Genomic DNA, 24962 nt, shown 5'->3' on the forward strand with positions numbered 1-24962 from the left:
AGTCACTGTGTGTCTGTGTACACTCACGTAATGGCAAGGCTTACCTTCTGGGTCGCAGTGGACAGAACAACCTGTATGAATCACTTGACTAGCTCAACTGTGACACACAATATATGCTCACTAAAACCTACTTCCTGCTGCCTTATTCATCATCAGTACAGACACAAGGACACACACACTAATCTCAGCACTTGGGAGGCAGAGGCAAGTGGATCTCTGAATTCAAGGCCAGCGTGGTCTACAAAACTAGTTCCAGGACAGCTAGAGTTGTAACACAGAGAAACTCTGTCTTGAAAAACAAAACCAAAAACTTTTTAAATTAAAAAAACGTTTGAATGGGGTGAGGTGGGGCTGCAGCTCAGTGGTCTGAGTTTGCCTAGCAGGTCCAGGTTTCTGGGTTCCAACCCCTGTCCCACAAAAACAAAACTCTAAAAAGATTTTATATATGGACAAAAAGGAATTTAAAGTTGTGTATAATAGACCTTAAATAGATCTTAAAACATCACCATTCAACTGGTCACTGTGGAACAAGCCTTTAATCTCAATACTTGAGAGGCAGAGGCAGGTGGATCCCTGTGAGTTCAGAGCCAGGTTGGTCACAGACCAAGTTCCAGGACAGCCAGAGCTACTTCTGTCTCAGAAAAATAAAAACAAAAATTTTAGGCTGGGAGAGATGGCCTGATGGTTGAGAGCACAGGCTATTCTTCCAGAGGACCCAGATTCAATTCCCAGCACCCACATGACAGTTCAAAACAGAATATAACTCATATGTGTGGTACATATGCATGGAAAAACACCAATATATAAATATATTATATATAGCCAGGCACTGGTGGTACACGCCTAGCAGGAGGACCTCTGAGTTTGAGGCCAGTCTGGACTACAGAGTCGGTTCCAGGACAGTCGGGCTACACAGAGAAACCCTGTCTTGGAAAAAACAAAGAAAACACCTAAACCATACACACCACACACACACACACACACACACACACACACACACACACACACGCACGCACGCGCACACACATACGCATGCACATACACAACCACACACATGTACATATACACATGCATGCACGTGTGTACACATACAGGCATACACATGCACGGGCATGCACTTTCTTTCGCATGCGCACACACATACCATTTAATCTACCAAGGTCATGAGAAAAAAGCTAAAATATGAAGCTTTTTTTTTTTTTTTAGACCAGGTCTCCCAGGCTGGCTTCCATAGATATCTGAGGAGGACCTTGAACTTGAGGTCTTCCAACTGTCACCTCCCATGTACTGACATTACAGGCATGAGGCAGTATGCCTGGCTGAGCAAAACAGTTTCAACTGCAAAGGGAGAGTTCCTGAGAAAGGCCGAACCCCATCATTTGGGGTTTTTAAGGTACTGTGTGGCTTGAGGCAGGGGCATCATTTGGGGTTTTTAAGGTACTGTGTAGCTTGAGGCAGGGGCAGGCCACTATATAAAAGCTGTTCTTGCTCTGTAAAGAGACTCCTGGAATAACCTGCCAGGCCCACTGCGCTGCTCACCTTGGGGAGACGCATCGGTGAAGACCAGATCCTCTAAACCCTGTTCAATGACTTTGATCACAAACTCAGGCCGTCCATTGTTCTCACTGATGGAACAGCGGTAGCAGCAGCGACGATTGTTAGTACGAAGACTCCAGTAGATGCGCGTGGCCTCATAGCCCACAGGATAGAGTGCAGTGGCACTGTGAAAGTCAGCCATCTGGTGTGGGAGCAGCTGTCCGATGGCATGGAACACAAGGCCTCCTACTCGGAACATGTGTAGCCGCTCTCCCCGCTGGATGATGCTAGCGATCTGCTTCACCTCGTCCCGCTCAATGTAGACCCTCCGGAAGACAGCAAATGAGCTGAGCTCCTGCTCACAGGGGCCCTTGATCTTGTGCACGGGACACAGCATGGTCTTGTCCTTGAAGAACATGCACTTAGCGCGGATGGCACAGGCAAAATGGTAGACATTGGGGCAACGCATGCGGTTGCAGCTGCTAGTGGCACCAGTTCGCTGGCACAGGGAGCACTTGGTTAGCAATCCTCGGTGCAAGGCAACCTCCACATTCATCAGTGCCCCGCCCTGGGTCTCATACACTTCCGTGGACCACAGGGCACAGTTGAGGTGTACCCAGAGGTCCAAGTCGAGGTTGAGCAGGCGGGCGGGCCCATCGGTGGCACCATCTCCCTCTTCATGACAGAAGCAGCATCGGCGGTTATCTCGAGGCACCTTGCTTGGTCTCAAAGCTGTACCAAACTGCTCCATAAACTCTGCCACCTCCCGCTCATCCTCTTGATGACCACTCCCCTTCTGGATGGTCAGCAGGAGCCGCAGCCGCTTCCAGCGTACCCCTTTCCACTTTTTAAGGCGTGGGGGGCGGGAATCTTCGCTCTCTTCAGGGGGTCGGGCTCGGGGCTTGGGGCGGGCAGATTCAGGGGATGAGGCCAGTGGGAGAGGTGAAGGGATGGGTGGCTCAGCAGGCCTCTCAGCCTGAAGTTCAACCATGGGCTCAGCCGGAGGGCTGGCAGGAGAGGGTGCCAAAGGGGACGGAGGTGGGGAAGGTTCCTCAGGAGGTGGGGCGGAGAGCTGCCTCACGTCCAGGTTGGAGACATTGTATGTGTAGCTGTGCTGGATGGATGGCTCTGGGGCAGGACTCTCCTACAGGAACACCCCTGGATGTTAGTGTCAGTCCCTCAGCCAGCCAACCCCTTCCTCCAGGCTCCACGCCCTCAAAAGACCACTGTCCTCTCTGCCCTGGGAGTACCTTCTTCCCAAAACAGACCCTTCTCTCCCAAACCCACCTGCTTCAAGAGGCTCAAGATGTCTAACTGGCTCTTGAGGGTGTAGCCAGGCAACACTGCATCAAACTGCTTTAGCCAATCAGGTCCTGTGTCTGGGCCCTTGCCACTCAATCCTTTTTCTTTCCCACCTATAGAAAGGAAAAGGGTCAGTCTCCCACCAGAACTCCCCCTGACCTGAACGTGGTCTCCTGCTCTACTTACCAGGGCCTTCAGCTTCCCCCTTCTTGGGCTCAAGGCCTGCCCTGGCAGGGCCATCTGGGAACAGCACCTCATACGAGTTGGGTATCTTCATGCTTAGCAGCTCAGCTACTGCTACCATGACACCGTTCAGGTTCTGCTGGGGCAGAAGAGAGGATGTGAGCAAACCCGTCAGCAGTGTCACAGTGAGCACTACTCATAAAGACTGCTCAGTAAGGCAAGGACACCACAAACCCGCTGCACCGAGGGTGCTCAGAGCTCCCTGCTCCACAGAGCTCTCCTTACATAGCTTCTCCTAAACTGTGGCAGGGATAGAGCTTCACAGAGAGAATGGTAAGACCGTCTACAAACAAACTGCTACTGTTGTCTTAACCATTCTCCAGCTCTCTTTGACCCTGCAGCAAAGCTCCACCGAATGTGACTGGAGGGTGAGGTCTCGCAGTACTTGTCACTCGACAGCCTGTTAGTTGTCTCTTTATCCGGGCATGATGAGCCCTACGAGGAACCCTACTTCCCTCACTGAGCCCAGTCCTTAGTCCAGACTTTCAAGAAAAAGCAGATTTTCAGGACAAATATTTGGATAGTTGTAACTTTTGTATCCAGACAAGCTCTGAAGACCGCCCTCTGACCCAAGGTACCCCTGGGACACACCTTGGCGGCGGCGGCAGAGACTGTGAGCATGACTGACACCTCACTTCCCTTGCCCTTCTCCCAAGCTGTAGCAGGCAGCTTTCCAGGGACCTCCAGGTCAAGGACCCCGTAAGGTTTGGTATCTGGGAAGACTGGGCAGAGAGAGAGAAGCATGTAGTCAGCCACTTTCCACCGTCACCCTAGCCCCGGCTGACTACCCATGCAGCGTGTAGTCAGCCACTTTCCACCGTCACCCTAGCCCCGGCTGACTACCCATGCAGCGTGTAGTCAGCCACTTTCCACCGTCACCCTAGCCCCGGCTGACTACCCACGCAGCGAGCAGCACACACCAGGGATGCCGGTGCGAGGGATGATAGGGATGACGGGGGAGAGGGCCCGGTTGTCTTGCTCCCATCGGCCAGATCCCAGCTGAGGAAAACGCGGGGCCTCTTCCCCAAGGATGCTCTCAGGGGACGAAGCTGGCACAATGCTATCAGGAGAATCGCTGTCCTCGTCACTCTCCATTCTGCAGGTTGGATACAAACAGTGCTGGTCCAGCCTCAGGTCATGGATTCTCCCCGTCAGAGATAGAGACCAGGAGGTGTGGCCATAACTGACACCCTCCCCCCTGTTCCCCACCTGACATCCTCAGTCTGATTGTGAGGGGGTGTAGGCAGAGCAGCCAGCAGGTCTAAACTCTTCACTTCTGCAGCATCTGAGGGGTGGGAGAGAGGAGAGTAAAGGGGAGTGTGGAGATGCTCTGTCCCTAACACCTCAGGTTCAACCAGCTATTGTGATCAACTATCTACTCAACTGACATTAGGGCAGGAAAACTATACACACTGAGCCTTCCTTGTGTGCCACACTCATTTCAAGCCACTTATATAGCACAGGCTGGCTGACTTCAAACTCATAATCCCAGCTGTCTATTTTCTTCAGCTCCAACCAGGATTGCAGGCACTGAGTCACACCACCACTCCTTATTTACACCCTTTAACAAGATGAATGTTACAGTATCTAATCTAGGAGGACATCATGGCTCCATCAAGTCAACCAAGCTATGTGGTCCAAGCTTCATAGCTAAGTACACTCATGTGCTGGAGCTCAAATGTTGGTCAGACTGGGGTTCCATATCCACAAACGCTGGACTGTTTCTTCTCACAAAACTTCCCTCAGATTCACCCTGTTGTTTTTTGCTTTTGCAAGCCTCCAGAAGCCCATAGCCTTCCCAACCGTCCCTTCCCACCAAATGTCTCGGTGTAAGTGCACAAGGCAGTGTGATACTGAGTGGCAGGACACCGTTGCATGTCAGGAACTCATCCATCAAGGCCCGAGAGACCAGTTTCTCACTCACCCCTCAGTGCTCCTTCACTGTCCTGGGCAGAGGCTGTGTCCTTGGGGCGCTCCCCCAGCTCGTCGGAGGGAGTGACACCATTCACCATCTTCTGCTGCACCGATGGGGGTGGGGTGGGGGGCAGCGACGAGGGTGGTGTCGGCGGGTTACTCAGGTTATTCTGGGGGGTGGGGTGGGTGTTGTGTGCAAGATGGCATAGGGACACTGGAATCATCTCCTGGCCCCACATGACACCAGCATTCTCCTCCAGTCTCTCATCCCCACCTCCAACCCCAATAATCTTAGTGTTCCCAAAACGCACTGCCATTTTTCTGACCTTGGTAAGCAGCTGAGAGTAGTAGTCAGGGCCGGTGTGCAGAGCCCCACTTCCAAAGGCCCCCCTGAGCTGGCTCTGCCCGCTGACTAGGCAGCCACTGCCAAAGGGAGCAAAGAGGCTAAAATTGGCGGTGATGGTGGGCTCCGTCAGCGGCAGCTGGGACAGTTCCTAGGAGGGGCAAGATGACAATGCTGGAGAGGCGCAGCTTCCACAGCATCTAGCCAGACCTTGGAGGACAGGCTGCCCACCCTCCTATCCTGAGGGAGACCATGGGACTGTCTCCTGGGGATCACCTGTTTTAGCTGTTTCAATAAGGCCTCATTGGCCCTGACCCCATCTTCTTTCCGCAGCTTCTTTCGGGAGCTTGGCAATCTGTCACTTGTCTTCTGCACCCGCTTAGGCTTCGCTGGCAAAGGCTTTCTTGTGGCTGCATCCTAAACAAGACAAGCGCTGTGAAGGCAGCTGCCCTTACCTCTTCTGACCCAGCCCTGCTCATCTGACCTCCACAGTCACAACACTCGATCCAAAGTACTCACCTCTTTGTTGCTGGAAGTACCCTGTAGTTTCTGCTCCAGCCCTGACAGCTTGCTATCAATGTGTCCATTGATCTCAGCTCGAAGCCCCTCAGGCCCCCGCCCAGCACCAAGTTGCACATTCTTTGCCCGTAGAAGCTTCTGCAAGAGCAGATGCCCAGCCTCCGAGCGGGAGCCTGCTAGCAGAAGGTGGTTGCTGGTGCCTGGTGCCCCAGCCGGCTCACCATTGGCCTCCCTTTTCACTGTCTGTGCACCCAGGGCACACGGCTCTTCCCGAGGCTCCTGCTTGATGCTGAGCTGGGACGGCTCATGTACCACCTGTCCGTTCACCTGATCCAAATGCCCAGGTACCAGGCTGCTCTGCTCGGGCTTTTGGGCTTCTGTGAGGTTGTCTGAGGGGTCCCAAGGTCCTAGCCCCTTGCCAAAGAAAGTATCTGCAAGCTGGGCAGCAGCAGGTGAGACCCTCCCAGGAGGCAGCTCCAAGGCTGGCCCCTGGGGCTTTGGAGTCCCTGGATGGGTTGGGGTTAGCTGGGCACTGGGGGAAGGTAATTGTGAAGGTCTCTTTGGCTCTTGGGGACTGGAAGGTGGAGGTGTGGGATGGGCAGGGCCAAGCACTGGTCCTGTAGATAAGGCTCCTTGTGGGACAGGGAGCCGGGGTGGGCCCTGAGGTCGAGACCCTGCCCCTAGCTCCTGGAGGGGTCCTGTCTGAGATACAGAAAAACCCCCAGGTTGAGGTTGGCAGCCCAGGAGACCCTGGAGGGGAGAGGGCTGGGTCCCGGGCTCCTGGAACGGTGGAGTCTGGCGTACTGCCTGACTCTGCTGTAGCTGCCGCTGCATGAGGAGTGCCTGCAGCTGCTGCTGCTGCTGTGGGCTCAGGTGCCGCAGCTGTGGGTTTTTGGCCAGGACTCCTTGGAGCTGTGCTCGAAGTTGACCCACTGTAGGCATGACTCCAGCTCCAGGAGGACCCTGCCCAGACTGCGGAGCAGGCCCTGATTTGGGAGGCTGTGACCCTGTGTTATTTTGAATGGGTCGATCTAGCCCAAGGGGCTGTTGGGAGCCCAGAAGGTTCTGGGCCATAGGTCCAGGCTGCTCCCCCAAGGAAACAGAGGGTTGGGCCAGCAGGTGGGGTACAGCTGGGGACTCAGAGGAGGATCCACTCCCTAGCTGCTGCCCATGGCTTCCTCCACCTGCTGTGTGAAGCAAGTTCACCTGGGGCTGGGGTTGTCCTGGGAGCCTGAGCGGGGGCTGCAGCTGCACTGAGGTGGCCTGAGATTGGGCCTGGGATTGGACAAGGAGGAGCTGTGAGTCTCCAGAAATGGAAGGCTTCACCTCCCCTGGCTCAACAGACATTGGCTCAGGTGCAGTCCCCACTGCTGGTGGCCCTCCTTGATGTGTTGAAGGTCCCTCAGTGACCTCTGAAGGAAGCGCTGTCTCTGCATTGTTTTGTTCCTTGCCTGTCAGGAGGAGGGTTGGGCCTAGGGCTCCAGAGCTAGAAAAGTGTTGAAGAGGCTTGACTGGCAGGCCAGGGCCAAGTGTCACTTGCTGCTGCTGCTGCTGCTGCTGCTGCTGCTGCTGCTGCTGCTGCTGTTGCTGCTGCTGTTGTTGCTGCTGCTGCTGCGGAGATAATAAAGTTCGATTCTGGTTCAAGAGGCCCATCTGCTGTTGCTGAAGCTGCAGCTGTTGTTGCTGGTGCAGCTGCTGCTGCAAGTGCAGCTGCTGCTGTTGTTGCTGCTGCAGCTGTTGCTGCTGCTGCAACTGCTGCTGTTGTTGCTGCTGATGCTGCAGATGTTGCTGTTGCTGTTGTTGCTGCTGCTGTAGCTGCAGCTGTTGCTGTTGTTGCTGTTGTAGCTGTTGCTGTTGTTGCTGCTGTTGTAGCTGTTGCTGTTGTTGCTGGAGCTGTTGCTGCTGTAGCATCTGTTGCTGCTGTAGCTGTTGCTGCTGCTGCTGTAAAGAACCCAAGGCCTGAGCACTCATTTTGGGCTGTCCACCATGTGACATCATTCCTTGCTGAAGTTGGGAAAGCCCTGTCATAGATCCCTGTTGTTGTTGTTGCTGTTGTTGCTGCTGCTGTTGCTGTTGCTGCTGCTGCTGCTGCTGCTGCTGCTGCTGCTGGGCTGTGAGTAGCCGGTGTCCCATAAGGCTGTGACCCTGCTGTGCCAGCTGAGGGGAGCTCAGCACCCTGGACTGAGTCATAAGCACCTGTCTGTGAGGGCCCTGAGGACCCAGAGCTCCAGAGTGCTGCTGTTGCTGCTGCTGCTGCTGCAGCACTGTCACCTGGGCAGGGCCAAGCAGGCCCTGGGATCCCTGGGACTGCTGGGGGGACAACTGCTGGACCAGGAGGCCCTGGTGGTTGCTGGGAGGCAGAAGGCCCTGAGGCTTAGGACCCAGAGCCTGGTTCTGTACTCCGGGACCTTGTTGTTGTTGGATTGCCACCTGCCCTAAGAGGTGTTGCTGTTGTTGTTGCTGTTGTTGTTGTTGCTGCTGCTGCTGTAGTTTCTGAGCCAGCTGCATTCGTTGCTGCTGCAGCTGTAGTTGCCTTTCCTGTAAAAGCCTCGAGTCAGGTCCAAGGCTTCGGAGAGCAAGATTGCCGGGGAAGAAGCTCCCAGGGGGGCCAGTCAAGGATCCAGCCACACCAGAATGCTGCTGTTGCTGCTGTTGGGCCAAGGTAGTATTGAGGAATGGACCACCAGACTGTCCAGGTAGTACCATACCCCCTGGAGGCAGACGAAGACCACCAGCTTGCCCACCCGGAGGTGCCTGCGGTGGCTGTAACCCATGGGCAGGGAGCAGCTGGCCAGGGAGCTTGGTGAGTACCCGAGGATTCTGAGAAGGGCTGACAGCCAGCACAGCTGAGTGCTGCTGCTGCTGCTGCTGCTGCTGCTGCTGCTGTTGCTGCTGCTGCTTGTTCCGATATTCTGCCATGAGATTTGTGTGCTCTTTCTGCTGTTTCCGGACCTAACATAGGAGGGTTGGAGAGGTCAGCCTGGAGACTGCCCACCCTGCCGTCCCTTTGCCCTGGTCTCTGGGTTCTAAACTCTGCTCCCTCCCCACCTGATCCAGCTGCTTCTGGATCTTGCTCTGCTGCTCAGTGACCAGCTTGAGCTTCTCAGCATCGGCTTCGGGGAACTCGCGGCCGGCCTTTTTGGCAGTGCGCTGCTTGGCACACAGAGCCTTCCGAGACTTGCGGTGCACACCAATCTGCTCCTCTAACACCTTCAGCTGCATCTGTAGGAGCTGCTGGGTGTGGAACAGCCACTCCTCATACTGCCGCTGGTCAGCCTCATCTGGGAATAGAACTTGTATGTTAAGATCCACAAAACAGTGACCTCCTTCCAGAATTCCTAACCACTGCTCTGCACCCTCCTCCTCTGCCCATACTCACTGATCACTCCCTGGGCAAAAGTGGGCGGGTTAGGACGAGGCTGGGCAGGGTCACCAGCATTCCGTTCCTGTGGTAAAAGAGATTTCTAGAAGGTCACTGTTCCATGGCAGGCCCTCAGAAAGGAAGCCCAGTGAGACAGAACACAGGTTCCACTTTCCCCTCACCTGGCCACTCCCAGGTGCCACGTGGTTCTGAAGATCACTGCCAGAGCCCCCGGAGAGCCTCTGCGCCAGCAGGGACACTTGCTGCCTACAGTTTATAAAGCACAGGGCATTCTGGTGTCAGTGAGGGCACAGGTCACACACAAAGCAATGGGCATGTTGGGAGGGAACCAGGACAACAAATGACATAAGAGAGTCAGCCCACCCCAGTCCCGAGTCTCACCTGTTCATACCAGGTGCCACACCAATGCTGCCCTGAGCCATCACTTTCTTAATGCCTTTCAAAGCTACCATCTTGGCCTTTGCAATAGGATCAATGATGTCTTCTGCAGCAAATTTGTCTAGGTCTAAGGAAGGAAGAGATAAACAAGCTGGGTTTGAGAGTCCAGGCTCCGTGGCATGATGGCTGTTTTTCCCAATGCCCTGACCTCTACATAAAGAACAACAATGTGGCAAGTCTACTCAGCCAAGCCAGGAACTTGGTGATGCAGCACTAACACCCCTGAAACACTGTCCTGTGTCGCTACACTGTAAGAAACAGCATCAGCAGGGGTCTGCTCAGGCAGGCAGCGCCACTCTACTGTGGAAGCCTCCGTTTCCCTCACTCGATCAGAGACAAAGATTGCTATTCTGCCTACCTCCTGGTGCTAGAGAGGATCATGTGACAATAAAGGCATGCTTTCTGAGCCAGACACAACTCTTACAAGTAGTAGTCTACAACCAACACAGCCCAATTAACCAAGGTGGAGGCACTGTGGCAAAGCCTTAGACAGCAGCTGTCTGTGACACAAAAACATCACCCAGCAGCCCACTGTCCTGCTAATCTAGGACTGAGGAACAACAAAAAAAAACTGCCGAGCAGTGGTGACGCAAGCCTTTAATCCCAGCACTTGGGAGGCAGAGGCAGGTGGATTTCTGAGTTCGAGGCCAGCCAGGGCTATACAGAGAAACCCTGTCCCGAAAAACAACAACAAAAACAACAACAACCAAAACAACCTAAAAGGACACAGTGGTGCACATCTGTAATTCTAGCTCATGGAGGCTACCATAGGAGATTTTAAATTTAAAGCCAGCCTGTGCTATATAGTGAGACCATGCCTCAGAAGACAAACCACACTAGAATAAACCAGGTACGGTGGCATATGCTGATAATTGCAGCACTTGATGGGCAAGACAGGAAAATACTAAATTTAACATCATCCTCATCCAGAGTGAGCCTGAGGTGAGCCTGGGATACATCCTACTCGTATCCCCTCCCCGCACAAACAACAAACGGAACCATAAAGCAAGCAGAAGAAAACCAAAGCCCGACACTTTGGTTTACACTTTTGGGGTGCTGTATTTGTTTAATTAATTGTTGTGGGAAAGGATTTCCCTATTTAGCTCTGGCTGTCCTGGCACTCACTATGTAGAGTAGGCTGGCCTTGAACTCTCAGAGATCCTTCTGCCCCTGTCTCTCAATTACTGTGGCCTGCACCATCATGCCTGACCTATACTTTGTTATGTATCTCTCCTGCTCACAAAACTGACTCTCAGCTTTGTAAAGGACTAATCTCACTCTCATGAAATGTTAATGCCATGAAGTTCAGATCCAACCCCTACTTGTACAATCTCAGACAGGTTACTTAACTTTTTCATGTCTCAGTTTCCTCTTCTATAACCAAAACCAACCAGACCCATTGCATGAGTCTGTTAAGATGAAATCGAGCACGTAGTGGCAAACAGCATCTGACACAGTACCTCCTCACTGATGCCCTCAGTTTGAGACGTTCCTCACTACGACCAACTGAGACAAGAGCAGAGCCCACTCTCTGCCCTACCATTCCCTGCTCTCCACAGCTTTTCCTGCAACCTTTCTCGCACCGGGATTGCATATCCTTGTACTTCTCTCCAAGTCCCAAATTTAACCAGATATAAAACCTCTGCTACTCAGGCATCCAGCCATCTCCCTCTCAAAAGCTCTGACTTTCTGCTTACAGTGCTTTGCTGTTCAGCCAACGTCCTCGGTGTCCCACCTCCCTTACCTAGAGTCAGTGCCCACCTGGTGATGAGCAGCATCACGCGTACACGCCGATGTGAAGTTACCTGTGTCTGGGAAGAAACTATTCGCCAGCTGCTGCTGCTGCATCGCCAGCTGCTGGGGCTTCATGCACATGGACGCTGGCATGGCACTCATGGGCTTCTGTGCCAACACTGGCTGTGAACTCTGCTGGGGTACCAGGCCTGTCTGCCCTGCTTGCTGCCCACTTAGCATATGCCCTTGGTTAGACACCATAGCCACGGATGGGGCCAGGCGCTGCTGAAGGGCATGAGCTGGTGGCTGGATGGGCACCATCGACTGGCCCAAGCCTGGCTGCCGGGTACTTCCAATACCTAGAGCAAGCTGCTGTGGTGGCCCAGGCTCATGTGGCAAAGGCAGTGCCTGGGCAGGGCCTGGTGTGGGAAGGAGGGTATGCTGCTGCTGCTGCTGCTGCTGCTGCTGCTGCTGCTGCTGCTGCTGCTGGGCAGGCAGCACAGTCTGTGCTGAAAGCTGTTGCTTCTTCTGTAGCTCCTTCTTCTCGTGCTCTAGTAGGTCCTCAATGAGAAGGGGCAACTCGCTAGCTACCAATGAGCTCTCCATTTTGTCCAGTTCATCCCCAGCTGCTGCATGCCCACTGGGTAAGGTTAGGGCCCCACTTTCTAGCTCAAACTTTTCCAGAAGAGAGGATGCAGCTGGGCCACTCAGTGAGCTGGGGTTCAGCAAGTGAGCTGGTGTTCCTCCTGTGGCCCCAAAGGGGCCCTTCTCAGCCGTGTGCCCACTGCTGGGGAACGATCCTGTACCCACTCCTCCTCGAGTGTCCCGGGTGCCCATCACAGTCTGTCCTGGCTTCAGACCCAGGCTGAGGGAAGTGGCAGGAGGGGCTGGCTCCACCTTGGGGGTATTAATGGTGAACTGGCAAGGAGAAGGATGGCGTCCTCCCTCCTCCACTTTGGGCTTCACCTCGGGGAGCACAGATGTTAAGCGAGGCTCAGAGTTATCTGGGGCAGGTGGAGGCCGCTCCTCGGGGCCCAAGGACACTGGCTCCACCCCCCGCAGCAGGGCTTCTCGCTCAGCCTTCTCATTTGCTGACTCCACCAGCCTTAGGTGCTCATTGAAGATGTCCTTCTTGTCCCCAGTATCAAGCTCAGGGTCAGTGTACGCTAGCAGGTCAAATTCATCTCCATTGAGGAGGTCATCCAGGTGGGGGTCATTCGTCTCCAGGTTTTCCAGGGTGCCCAGCTCATCATCACCCTTGGCCACATCCACACCCAGACCCAAGTGAGCAAGCTCTTCATCATCCTCCAGGGCCTTGTGGGCATCAAAGTCGTCATCCAGCTCAGGGTCCTCACAAGGCAACTTCCCAGCCTCCAAGGCCAGAGGGGGACGACTAAGTTCAGTGTTTGACGGTGGGCGGCTGACCAGCTCCAAGCCAGAGGCTAGGGCGGGGCCCTTGGCATGGGGCGTCTGATGGAGGCTGTTGTTCAGCTCGGGGGCTGGCAGGGCTGAAGGCTTTTGTGAGGGAAGGCCTGGAACAGCCAGGCCCCGAAGACCTTCAGGAGCCAGTCGATGGAGTTCCTCGCTGACTGGGTAAAAACGGGGCCTCTGAGGGGGTCCTTGACCAGGAAACGGAGATACCCCAGGTCCAAGTCCTTTCTGCACATTATGTCGCAACTCGATGAACTGAGCAGGGCCAGCGGGACCAGGAACTGGCTCAGCAGGGCCTGGAAGTCGGGTGGGGATTCCTGCCAAGGGGGAACCTAGTGCTTGGCGGCCAAGTTCAGGTCCAGGAGTTGACGGGAACCGAGCAGACATGGCAAGTCTCATGGAGGTTGCTGCTGCTGCTGCCGCCGCCTGCTGCTGCTGTTGTTGCTGCTGCTGCTGCTGCTGCTGCCACAGTTGTTGTTGTTGCTGCTGCTGCTGCTGTTGTTGCTGCTGCTGCTGCTGTTGTTGCTGCTGCTGTTGTTGTTGCTGCTGCTGCTGCTGTAAGGGCAGGGACCCAGGATAGGGTGTTCGCTGGTAGAAGGCCTGGGAGCCTCCGACAAGTTGCCTGGAAAAATATGCAGTAGTCTATGAAAATCAATCAACATGAAGGTCAAGAATAGAGGCTTAGGCTAGTGAGGAACGACAGATGGACAGACAGACGAAACAGTGAGGGAAGAAAGGAAGAGCAATCATAACAGAAGGATGGGTGATAGGGAGAAGACCTGAACACACACACACCCTCCCTCCCGGAACCTCACCTGCTGTTCATGTCCATGGAAGAAGGTGTGGCTGGCGGAAGTGGCCGGGCGAGCCGATCATCGCTGGAGAAGGCCCCTGGGCCCAGCGTGGGGCCGCCTAGCTTGCTGGCGGGTAGCCCCACGATGCTGCTCCTATCCTAGAAGACAGAAGCAGATGACGGTGTAGCCACCTTCAGGACGCTGGCCCCACCACCCCTTGCCAATCTACCTACCTGAGACCCAGTGAAAGGGGTCTGGCCTCGGCTCAGCTGTTCAAAGGCAGGGCTGCTGGGTTCAGCACCCCAGTTGCCTGGAGGCCCTACTGCACCTGCAGCTGCTGCAGCTGTTTCCTTCTCCTGCCGCAGGGTGTTCCGCTGGATCTGCTGTCGAATCAGCAGTTCCCGTAGTCGCTGGCGCTGTCCAGGAAAACAGACAAGTCAGTCCAATCCACTCCGATCGATCGCGGGGCTGGAGAGGGTATGAGCACGGTGGGACCAGCTGTGGGATAGCCACTCACCTGCCGCTGCTTCTCCAGCTCTGTCTGGCTGAGGCTAGATATGCCTGCATCCTGGGCACTTGAGAGTTCAGGTGTGGCCAAAGAGCTACTACTCATTGTAGCTCCTGGGTCTTCTCTCTTTTCCACTGGAGAGGTGATGCCTACCCTTTGTGAGGCTCCATGCGTCAAGTAGGGGAGGGATCCATCAGGTGCGGGAGGTGGCAGAACGGATGCGGGGCGTAGTGGGGACAGCCCATAGCCCTCCCCTGTGGGCCCACTGTTGGGCCCTAGGGGGCTGCCTGATGGGTGAAAGTTCCCCGTGGCTACTGCGTAGTTTGTGCTTTGAGGCTTGCCCAAGGTGGGGCCAGGCCCAAAATGGCTGTTGATCCCATGGGGTGAAGGGAGACCAGGCTGAGGGACAGGGGGTTTTAGGGAAGGTTCCCCTACCCCCTGTGGGAAAGTGAACCGCATGGGAGATGGGGTGCCCACAAATGTGCCTGTCCCGGGAGAACGGGCAAAATTAGTGGGCTGCCCACTTGGGACCTTGGCATGGAGCTCACCTGCTGGGCCAGAGGGCAGGGCTGCTGGGAAGCCCCCAGCTCCCAGTGGAGTGTGGGCTAGGGGCCCAGCCTTAAAGGCAACTTCAGGGGGCTGGGGCCGGGGTGGCTTATGCAATGGGGCAAAGGGATCACGGGACTGAGGTCGTGAGGGTGGACGAGAATAAGGGTCAGGGGACTGGAAGCGAGGGGTTACAGGGGATGGGCAGAAAGCCTCAGCCGACAGGGGACGTGGGGTCAGTGGGGACTGGGAACTGGACTGGGACTGAGGACTAGCGGGCACTCTGGAGAAAGGGTCAGAGGGCAGTGATCGGGGAGGCGGGGCACAGCAGCTCTCAGGGGGTGGTGGTTGGGGCCGAGGAGTCAATGGGGGCTGGGCATAGGGGTCGGGGTATGGGCCAGAACGAAAGACATCTGGGTGGCTGGGAGGTGAAGGGGCCAAAGCCTGGGCAGGGGGTGGCTCCTGGGCCCGCAAGCCCAGGCCCGGGCTCTGGGGCTCTACCTGAGATGCCCGAGGGGTTAGGGGGGCTTTGAAGACATCAGGTGCCTTTAACTCCAGGCCACCCAGGTGGGGGCCAGCAGAGGGTGAGTCAACACAGCCCAGGTTTGGGGGACCATAGCCAGGAGAGGATGCCCCAAGCTCTTCCTTCTTCACTTCTAGGGACTTCCGGGACTCCCCAAAAGGTGGGGGTGAGAGCAGAGGCTCAGAAGCCTTGCCTCCTGCTACCCCTGGGCTCTCAGGCACAGCCAGGTTGTCCAATGAGGGGCAGCGAGGTTTGAGGAAGGGGTCAGGCGTGGAAGGCTGGTGTCTGGGGGTACCCGGTGGGGTAGTATGAAATTCCCCTGGCTGGCCAGTCCCAGGTCGAGTTGTGGTACCCAGCATTGGGGGCTGGGCAGGGGCTCCAGTGGGGCTTGGGTAAGGAGGATAAGTGGGTGGTGCCGCAGAGAAGCGGGGCTCCGGGGCGTAGGCAGGGGCCAGTCCAAAGGGGTCCTGCGAAGGCACTTGGGCGGGCACCTGGGGCGGGAGCTTGAGGAAGAGCTCACCAGGTGAGTCAGGGCCGGGTACTGTGCCCGCTGGTGGCTTCAGGAACCCGTCCGCAGAGGTAGACAAGCCAGCAGGGGTGGTGGGGCTGCCAAGGAAAATGGTGGGGGCCGCAGCAGGGGGCGGACTGCCCAGTGCCCCTGGCTGGGAGGGAATACGGAGATGGAGGGCCGGTCGATCAGTCTTACGGGCTATGTCGCCCATCTTGGCTTGCTTGCTGATCTGGCTCTCAGCCTGCTACAGAGAGAGCAAGTGGAGCAGTCAGGCTGCTGACTGAAGGCACGACCTGCGTCCCCAGTCCTAGGAAGGCCGCCCACTCACCTTCTGCACCTTGCTGATGCGGTGAGCAGCCCGGTTATCTTTGGCCTTTTGCTGAGGGACACAGGACAGGACACAGGGCTTAGAAGTCCACCTCAAGCCCAGCTCCCGTCTCCCTATCAAACTGCCTCCCCAGAGCTCAGTCCCTCCTCACCCCGCTGCGCAGGGGATGACAGGAGAACAAGGACCTGAGGTAAGCCACTAAAACGCTTCCATGCCAGGCCTGAAGCTCGCCCGTGCTCTTACCAGGTAGGGGGCTTTGTCAGCGGCTGGAACCTTTCTCCAGAGCTTCATGATTTGTTTACATCGGCTAGACCAGTCTGGGGAGCAGAAAGGTCAGGTCAGGGGGACCCCGCCACCTATCAGGCTGTTTCCCTTGCCCTCGCCCAGAAATACCTGGGTAATCTTGCTTGAGATTAGGAAAGTTAATGTTGGCATAGAGAACAGGTGAGATAGTGGAGAGCTGACCCAGCTCCTCGTCTTTTTCCCAACGCTGCAGACTCCGCTGGTTATAGGACAGCCCGTCTCCCTCGCCCTCTGTGGTAGGCGTGGTGGGGGTGGAGGGTGTGGTGCCCCCTGAGCCTGTCCAAGGGCTGTCTGGCTCACCGGGTTCTGGGCTAAAGAAGCCCCCGCGCTCCCTGGGGCGCAGGGGCAGAGAGTCACATAGGGCAGGGATTTCAGGCAGGTGCCCACACGGAGGGAGACGACAGGGGCCACCCAAGAAAGTTAAGCGCAGATACCAACCTAGAATCCAAGAAGGGCGACTGGCAGAGGCCTGGGTAGGAGTCCATCGGGCTGCTGGAGGGGAGACTGCCCAAAGCGAGGCCGCCTACAAGAGCAACAGGATCAGAGAAACAGAAGCTGCCGATCTAATCAGGTAGCAAGGCCAGCTATGGCAGACTTGGAACCACCCCCTGCCTTAAGTACCTTGGAGAAAGGGCCTCTGCAGTGATGTTCGGCCACCTTCTAGACCAGGAGTCCCACAACCCAAATGCTGCTCTCGTTCTGAGCCCAGGACATCCTTAAAGAGCTGCTGCAGGTCCTTGGACTCCATTTTGGGTAGTTCTGTGGGAGAATGACGGGGTGCACACGCTGCTGAGCTGACCCCACAGGTCTACAGGCCATGGCCAAGGAGGGTAAGCAGGACTCTCCCAACAGAGCAGCACAGATCTACTCCACAGATGGGCCCTTCCTTCCCATGCAGGACCCTCACACCCAGCACACTGTGCGAGCCTCACCTTCTGTGGGAATCCTGTCTAAGTCAGAGCTAAGCACTCCTTCACCTGGGGTGCCCGGCTTCTCGGGGTCACTGGGCACTGGGGATGCCTTTACACCCCCATCCTCAAGCCCTAGAATACCAGAAGAAGGCTACCATCAGTGGTATGGAGGCACACACCACTCAGGCCAACACAAACCCCAAGAACAGTGCCCAGGCGCCAACTCTGGGAGTGCTCAGGGGCAGGCAGAGCCTACTGATAACAAGCAAGACCAAAATGAGACCCAATCCCCCCAGCAGTCCTCACCTGGTAAATCAGCCGTGCCCTCAGGCCCATGGGACTCCTCATCTGCAACATCCGGGCCATCATCTCCTGTGAGCAACAGCCCCACTCCAGTCAGAGACTGGTGACGCCCGACACCCAGAATGGAGCCCTCCGCCCACCCCCCCATCCCACCTCCAGACATCTTTGCCAACTACGAGGCAGAAGGTAAGCTGGACACCCCAGAGCACTTCATCTTTATAAACTAACCTTTGTGCATGGCCGTCATAAGCTCCTTCCTATCCGAACCTCCATCGGCCCGGGGCTTTGAGGCTCCCAGTCCAAAGCCTGGCCGGCCCACCCCAACTGCAAACAGGGCCTTCCGACTCAGGTCCAGCAGGTCCTTTCCAAAGAAGGCTTCCTGCAGGAAAAGTCAAGAGGAATGACTTCTTGATGCCCGTGGACACAGCCCCTTCCCTGACCCCAGGGAGTCAGAAACCTGCCTGCAGGTAAGCAGGGAACATGTCCTCCAGCTTGCTCTTCTTGCGCGCTCGTCGCTGTTGCTTCTTCTTCTCGTCCCCCTCAGCAAGGCTCTGTTCCACAGAGCCCTCTGCAGGCAGGTCAGCAGGCATCACTACAGACAAGAGACAGGTAGGAGTCACCGAGCACACTTCAACTCTGCTGGAAAACTCTTCCTACCCATGTCTTCAGGCTTTCTCACAGTGAGTTCACAGCCTGGCCTCTCTGGCACTGCCCCATGTGCTGTGGCCCCGCCTTCCTCCCAGGCCCCACAGGAGCCCTCACCCGTCTCACCCTCGTCGGGCTGTCCATCCCCACTCAACACCTCTGCTTGTGCAGCAGGCCCCCTTTTCACGCGGGTGTGAGACTTCCGCTGCCGTACCATGAAACCACCAATGCCTGTGAGAAAGCAGAATCAAGAATGAGAAGCCACCAGAGCCTGTGCGTTGCCCCTCACTGCCCCCACGAAGCCACCCCAGGCCTCACCTGGCCGATAGGGTTTGCGCTTGCGCTTTTTGCTTTCCTCTGTCTCTTCTTTGCCAAGTTCTACATCAGGGCTGGCGGGGCCTTCTAGCTTAATTTCACATTCCATTTGCTCAACACCGCCTGCATGTAACAGAAGAAGACAGGCAGATCAGAGAAATGGGCCCTTTTATCCTTGTCACATTGCAAGAGGGAACCCAGTAACCTGCCACAGTGCCACTTGAGTAAGACGAAGTGCTAGTGGAGACCAGTAGTGGCTCTGTAGCCCCTACCCAACATCCCAACTCTTATGGGCTGTTTCTCCCGCTATCTGCCTTTCTCTGAGATTCCCCAGCCCAACCTTCACCCTTGAGCAGATCGTCAGTGTCCAGGTCCCCATCCTTCTTGTCATCAGGGCCAAGGGCATCTGAGGGCTCAGAACCCTCCAGCCCTGCCTCGCCTGGGAGGCCTAGCCGTCCTCGCCGCTGGCGCCGCTTGTGCAGTGGTGACATGGTCAGGTTACGCAGCACCGCCATGCCAGTTTCTGTCAGCCACACACCCTCGAAGCGAAAGAACTGGGGCTCTGGACAACAGGGAAGAACATATGACCCCTGGACAGAGGCCCCATGGAAACCAAAACTCCACATGTCAACCCATGTACCCAACTGAGACACAAGCAGTGACAGACAAGTCCTGTCAGTTCCTAAGAGCTGAGACAGCAGGCCAATGAAGCTCTACCAGTGACTGAGGGATTCTAAGATGAGTGCTGTTGCAGAAGCCTGCTATGTCCAGAACCTGTTAACCACAGGTTCACCTAACGGACTCTCTAGCTGCCAAGAGACAGGAAGAACTCTACTTGCTGAAGGCCAGCATTCTTGCAAAGAGTGGTGCCCACACCGTGGCAGAAAAGATGGCCTTGTCCCTTCTGTGAGAAGAAAGCCGTGCTCTCTTGAATGAGGTTCTTGTATTAAAAAGCTGATTTGCCTGATGCAATGAACCATGTCTGGGAATAGGAAAATCTTGGTTCTAATCATAACTTTGCCACTGACTAGGCCTGAGTCTTTAAAGTTTATAGAGGTTGGAGCAGAGGAGATGGTCTCCGGTCTTAGCTGGTTTGGGAATTCAAAATGTCTGTGGCTTACCTGGCTCTTTTACCTTCACAGGTACCAGCTCTGGTGGGGCGACGGGCACTGCGGGAAGGAGGGCGAACCAAAGTGAGCTTAGGATACTCTCCAAAGCAAGACACCCACATCATCGGCCTCCTCCACCCGATGCTCACCCACAGGCTTCACCACATAGGGCTGGCAGGAAACACAGTCAAAGCCCTCGTCGGCGGCCTGCTCCACCTCATCCTCTGTGAAGAGGCTCTCGCAGCCGGCGTGCATCCACCTGGGGAGAGGAAGACGAGGGTGAGCACAGGCAAAGCCAGCTCACAGCAGCACCCGGAGTCGACCTAAGGAGAAGGGATGCCCTCACCGTTCACAGTGGCGACACTGGATTAGCAGGTCTTCCTCCACATAGGGAGCATGACAGACAGGACAGGTCACCAGGCTGGCACATGGCCCGCAATGTGTGTAACTATTCTGCCATTCACAGTGGAAGCCAGGGGAGGCGGCCCCACACTGCATACACGACACACACCTAGTAGAAGCAGAAAGACCTTCAGCACCCAACCTAGGATCCCAGAGGCGGGCGCCCCCACTGAGCAGCAGCCCAGCGGGCTGGTCTCTTTTACTGCTAACTGTATCTGAGGCCATTCACCACCTCCCGTCGGAGCCCAGGCTGCTTCTCCTTACCACTTGCACTTCCAGCCACCCTTGGGCACAGTGAGCAGTGGGGGATCCAGGCAGTATGTATGGTAGCTAATGTCACAGTCATCACAGAGCAGCAGGCGCGAAGGGTCGGAGGCCTGGCCGCACACCTCACACACGATACACTCCACACAACGCCAGCCCTTCAGCAGCATCACCTTGGTGATCTGGTGGAGAACAGGAGATGCCTCAGCTGTGTCGGGGAGGGATTCGAAGAGCTTACACGGCTGAGGGCAGACCTCTGAGCAGCCGGCCAGCCGGGTTTGGACAGAGCACTCTTAACACCAAACAGCAAAACCTCTCCAGAGGCTTCCAGGAGCTGGGCTGAACAGAAATCCCCAACCACAGCCCCACTGAGTGAACAACACAGCTGTTGGTAAGGAAGGACCAAACTGACGACAGAACAAGGTTCGTTTCCCTCAGGTTCCTTCACCTTTTAGAACCTGTTACTAAAACAAGCTAATAAATGTTACTCGTGCATTAACTAATGAATTGGTAGTTTTTAGAAAAACCCAAAGGACGGATTGATTATACCTTAAGTTAAAGACAACGCTATCTATTTGTACATGTGGAGCTCCAGTGTCCATTCTCCGCTCTGGTTCCAGAACATACCATGGTTTGGTTCTGTTATCTGTTTGGTTTGGTTTGTTCGAGACAGGGTCTCACTGTGGAGCTCTGACTGACTGGGAGCTCACTGTGTAGACCAGGCTGACCTCAAACTCACAAAGATCCGCCTGCCTCTGCCTGGATTAAAGGTGCCATCCCTCCTGACCACAGAGCACGTTTTCTACTAGTAAGTCTTTTCTACAGTCTGCATTTACACAACGGACTGAATTACACTGACAAGGATTGGCCTATGGAAAGAAACTACAATGTCTGCTATAAATTCCAAAGCACCTTTCCCTGAATTTGACAGGACTGACAACTGATCAATAACTTCCAAGAGCCACTTTAAGAAATCAAATGTTAGCCAGGCATGGTGGCGCACGCCTTTAATCCCAGCACTCGGGAGGCACAGTGAGCAGTGGGGGATCCAGGCAGTATGTATGGTAGAGGGTAGGGAGGCAGAGGCAGGAGGATTTCTGAGTTCGAGGCCAGCCTGGTCTACAAAGTGAGTTCCAGGACAGCCAGGGCTACACAGAGAAACCCTGTCTCAAAAAAAAAAAAAAAAAAAACAAAAGAAAAAAGAAGAAAGAAATCGAGTGTCAGGCTGTGAGGTGGCTCAGCAGACAAAGGACCCTGCCACTGAGCCTGATGACCTGAGTGTGACCCCTAGAATCCACACGGTGGATTCTACAAGCTGCCTCTGACCTCAACAATTACACCCTGACATACATGTTCCCCTTCCCCCACCAGACAGATGTAGTAAAATAAAAAATCAACAGTGTGGGGGAATAGGGTAGTGGAGAACTGACTCTACCCACCGCCCACACACTCCCGGCGCTGAGCTCACCTTGCTGTTGACACAGTACGGGTGATAGCACTGAGAACACTGTGAACAGGCCAAGAGGTGGCCCTCAGCGCCCCGGCCAAAGCTGCCGCACACCACACACATGTCCTGCAGAGGAACAAATACCCCAATGTGCAAGCATGCCTCTGCCTGTCTTCTGTCTGTCTCCCCATCCCTATGTCTGTCTGTCTTGGGGTGGGGGATGAGAACAGTATATGGAGGGAGTCAAAGGTCTTCCTCTATTATATTTTACCCCCTTTTTTGAGACAGTCTCTCACTGAACACAAAGTTCACAATTCCAACTAAGCTAGTTGGCCAACAAGCTCCTGGGACCAACCTGTCTCCTCCCCCAACAGTGGTACAGGCGTGTATGGCCATAGGCAGCTTTTAAATAGGTCCCAGGGATTTAAACTCAGGTCCTCTTGCTTACAGAGCAAGCATTCCTCCAAAGCCATCTACCCAGGCCTACAAACATGTCTGTTGTCCCTGGTCCCAGGCAAAGACCAGGGAGTCAATTAGAAGCCCATCCCCCAGCATTAAGACAGTCACTAGGTCACCAGGGATCCCCTGCATCTCCCTCCCAATTCAGAGAAGCTGTGCCTCCCTAGGAAAACTTCCTGCTCTAATCTAGTAACTAGGTATGTAGTCTAGCATCAGTTTAAGCAGGTATAGGAAGACCAGCTAGGGTAGAGACTTGTCTAAAAAAAAAGTAGGCTCAAGATTACCTGGGGGCAACTGTACTGGCTATACAGGCTCCCCGGGCTCCCTTTCTGCCCTTTTCACCATGCAGCATTAGCAATCCACCTGGACCACCTCAGCAGCAGCCATCGCAACAAGCAAACTGGGGCCCTGATTGTTCCCATCCACCTTCTCAGCCAAGTAAGCTCATGAGCAAGCACACACACGCACACACACACATACATGAGCGTGCACACGCGCATATACACGAGCGTACACACACGTGCACGTGCACGCGCGCGCGCGCGCACACACACACACACACACGCACACATGAGCGTGCACACACATGCACGCACACACACGGGGCAGGGGTAGGGGGAAGCAAGAGTGCACTCAGTATGCCTCTCTCACTGCTAAAGCTGGGCCATCCTAACTCCATACAGTACCTGCATTAGAACAAACTTGTCTGTGTTAGAGAAGAGAACCACGGTATTTTGCATGGTGTCATCGTCTTCCTCCTCCTCCTCCTTGCTAGGAGAACTATCAATATCAGCCACCTTAATAAGCAGAGAGTTATAGAGAGTGAGGAAGGAAAGTCTGCCTCAGCTAAGCCGCCCTCTTTCCCCTATGCAGAGGAGAGGTGTGCATGCCTGGCTAAGCTAAGGCCTAAGTAAGAGGCAGACCACTCAGATTCCCCTACTGGGACCCAACAGTAGAGGTTTCAAGAATCCTCAGAGCCAAGTAGTCAGGCCCTTGCTAGCAAACATCGGACTGACAGGATTCTAAGCGTGCTTAACTCTTAAGGAGTGTGTGAGGCATGCTTAAGGGGTGAGACTTGGGGGTGCGGAGCCTGTCCTTACTACCAGTGTCTCAACGGAAGAAGTGGTCGACTTCAGTCGGGCCCGTCCTCTCCCTCGGCCTCCATGCGCTGCTCCTCCACGAGGCCGGCGTCGTCCTGGGAAACTGCTGCTCCGACCCTAAGTGATGGAAGGGACCCATTACAGGGAGGACTGCGTGTGCTGGGCCCACAGGCTTGGAGGGAAAGATGACAAATGAAGCGTCTAACAGCTTTATAAAAATGACCCAGGTGTCCCACTCGGGGACAGAAAAGAAGTCAAGTTTCCAAGTATCGACAAGTACTAAGTGAGTAATGACCAAACCAACCTCGCCTCTAAGAACAGCCACCATGGGAGAAGAGCAAAACCGAGCAGTGCCTTCCTTCCAAGTACCACGTTTTTGGTCCCAGTTGACCTGGGTGAACCGTTTACCTCCTCTATGCATAGCAGTCAGCTAGGCAGCTAAAGGCTCTATGCAGTCCAGGCTGCAGGAAGTCAAGTGCAAAGCTAGCACTGGGCTGTGACTCACGCATGGCAGCAGGAGCTTGGGCACATCCAGGGGCGTGAGAGCCTCTTACCTGTTTGATTCGGGACCGGGCGGGGGAGCTTCGCCGCCGCCCTTTGTCCCCCTCGGCTTTGCCTCCACTGGTTGCTGTCCCAGTGTCACACAGCAGGGAGTCGTCTGTCTCTGGCAGAGAGTCAGTGCAGAGGCGTAGGGAACCCTCATCTCGGGCCGGACTAACATCCGTGGATACTCCCAGCTCCATGGACAAGGAGCCGCCCCCCTCGGGGTCAGGGGAGCCCAGCAGAGGCTCTGAACCAGGAAAACTGGCACTGGCATCGCCCTGGCTCAGGTTAGAGATCTCATTGACGATGTCAGATTTGATGAGAGTGGGCGGCATGGGGGCCATTGGTGCACCAGGCTCCTCCTGCTCTTCACAGGGTGAGCCTTGCCCTGCCTGCTTGCATTCTGGGCCATAGACCTCCATAGGGGTCACAGGGGTCAGCTCCTCGGGGTCCAGGAGCACAGGAGAACCTTTAAGTTCACCAGCCAAGCTGCCAGACATCTGTCCAGTCCCATCTAGAGGGGCTGTGTCTTCTCCCAAGCCAGAGAAGTCATCCAGGGCCGGGGCAGGGCTGGGGGCGGGGCAAGAAAGGTCTCCCAGAGGGGACGGCAGGGGACTGGTGGCCCTGGGCTCCAAGGCTGGGCACTCAGGTTCCGGGCCTTTATCAGTCTCCATCTCGTGCAGCTCAGCTTCATCTGAGACATCCACTGCCTTCTGCACAGGACTCAGCGGGGAGGGAACTGAGAGCGGCAGAGCAGGAGGTGAGCAGTGGGAAGGAGGGGGGGTCGGAGGAGGCAAGGAGTGCGGAAGGAGCGGAGAGCAAGGTGGAGGGAGGCGCTCCATGAGGATCGGAGAGGCGGGTCCCAGGGGTGAGCCTGGAGATGGGGGGAGGATCATCGGGGGCACAGGCTCAGGGTCAGTGCAGTTGGCTTCCGGTGGAGGGCTGATAGGTGTCTCGAGGATGGGGGCAGCCAACGGTGACTCGGGGTCACTGTCCCCTTTGGCACCAAAGGGGTACTCTAACTCCCCCAAAGGAGACAAGGCTGGAGGGGCTGCAGCTGGGATAATGGGTGAGAGTGGAGGAGGAAGAGGATCTGGGGAGGAGAGAAG

At 55.5% G+C, this 24962-nt stretch overlaps 1 protein-coding gene across 15 annotated transcripts in view; it reads right to left on the reverse strand.

Annotated features, from left to right (window-relative positions):
• The window catches only part of Kmt2d (lysine (K)-specific methyltransferase 2D), a 42409-nt gene that overhangs the window by 6069 nt on the left and 11378 nt on the right, over positions 1-24962 (reverse strand). For 3 of the 15 annotated variants that reach the window (XM_017316674.2, XM_017316682.2, XM_017316676.2), the window contains exons 12-49: positions 23865-24946; positions 23311-23427; positions 22897-23007; positions 21773-21877; positions 20305-20486; positions 19985-20149; positions 19788-19897; positions 19651-19698; positions 18870-19091; positions 18533-18652; positions 18332-18445; positions 18031-18161; positions 17798-17948; positions 17573-17638; positions 17288-17398; positions 16977-17114; positions 16794-16878; positions 16446-16687; positions 16296-16369; positions 16053-16103; positions 14154-15968; positions 13870-14052; positions 13658-13794; positions 11483-13464; positions 9621-9744; positions 9401-9485; positions 9237-9303; positions 8906-9138; positions 5858-8809; positions 5615-5755; positions 5322-5489; positions 5006-5165; positions 4291-4366; positions 4002-4177; positions 3673-3803; positions 3025-3157; positions 2824-2951; positions 1540-2680 (exon numbers count right to left, since the gene is read on the reverse strand). In XM_017316674.2, coding sequence (XP_017172163.1) covers positions 1540-2680; positions 2824-2951; positions 3025-3157; positions 3673-3803; positions 4002-4177; positions 4291-4366; positions 5006-5165; positions 5322-5489; positions 5615-5755; positions 5858-8809; positions 8906-9138; positions 9237-9303; positions 9401-9485; positions 9621-9744; positions 11483-13464; positions 13658-13794; positions 13870-14052; positions 14154-15968; positions 16053-16103; positions 16296-16369; positions 16446-16687; positions 16794-16878; positions 16977-17114; positions 17288-17398; positions 17573-17638; positions 17798-17948; positions 18031-18161; positions 18332-18445; positions 18533-18652; positions 18870-19091; positions 19651-19698; positions 19788-19897; positions 19985-20149; positions 20305-20486; positions 21773-21877; positions 22897-23007; positions 23311-23427; positions 23865-24946 — 13257 coding nt within the window. Of the gene's footprint in view, positions 1-1539; positions 2681-2823; positions 2952-3024; positions 3158-3672; positions 3804-3839; positions 3925-3979; positions 4178-4290; positions 4367-5005; positions 5166-5321; positions 5490-5614; positions 5756-5857; positions 8810-8905; positions 9139-9236; positions 9304-9400; positions 9486-9620; positions 9745-11482; positions 13465-13657; positions 13795-13869; positions 14053-14153; positions 15969-16052; positions 16104-16295; positions 16370-16445; positions 16688-16793; positions 16879-16976; positions 17115-17287; positions 17399-17572; positions 17639-17797; positions 17949-18030; positions 18162-18331; positions 18446-18532; positions 18653-18869; positions 19092-19650; positions 19699-19787; positions 19898-19984; positions 20150-20304; positions 20487-21772; positions 21878-22896; positions 23008-23310; positions 23428-23864; positions 24947-24962 lie in introns of those variants that run through there. The other 12 variants (XM_017316684.2, XM_017316679.2, XM_030248623.1 and 9 more) reach the window with 10 other exon arrangements.

The sequence above is a fragment of the Mus musculus genome, chromosome 15 (assembly GCF_000001635.26).
Source record: "Mus musculus strain C57BL/6J chromosome 15, GRCm38.p6 C57BL/6J".
Lineage (NCBI taxonomy): Eukaryota > Metazoa > Chordata > Mammalia > Rodentia > Muridae > Mus > Mus musculus.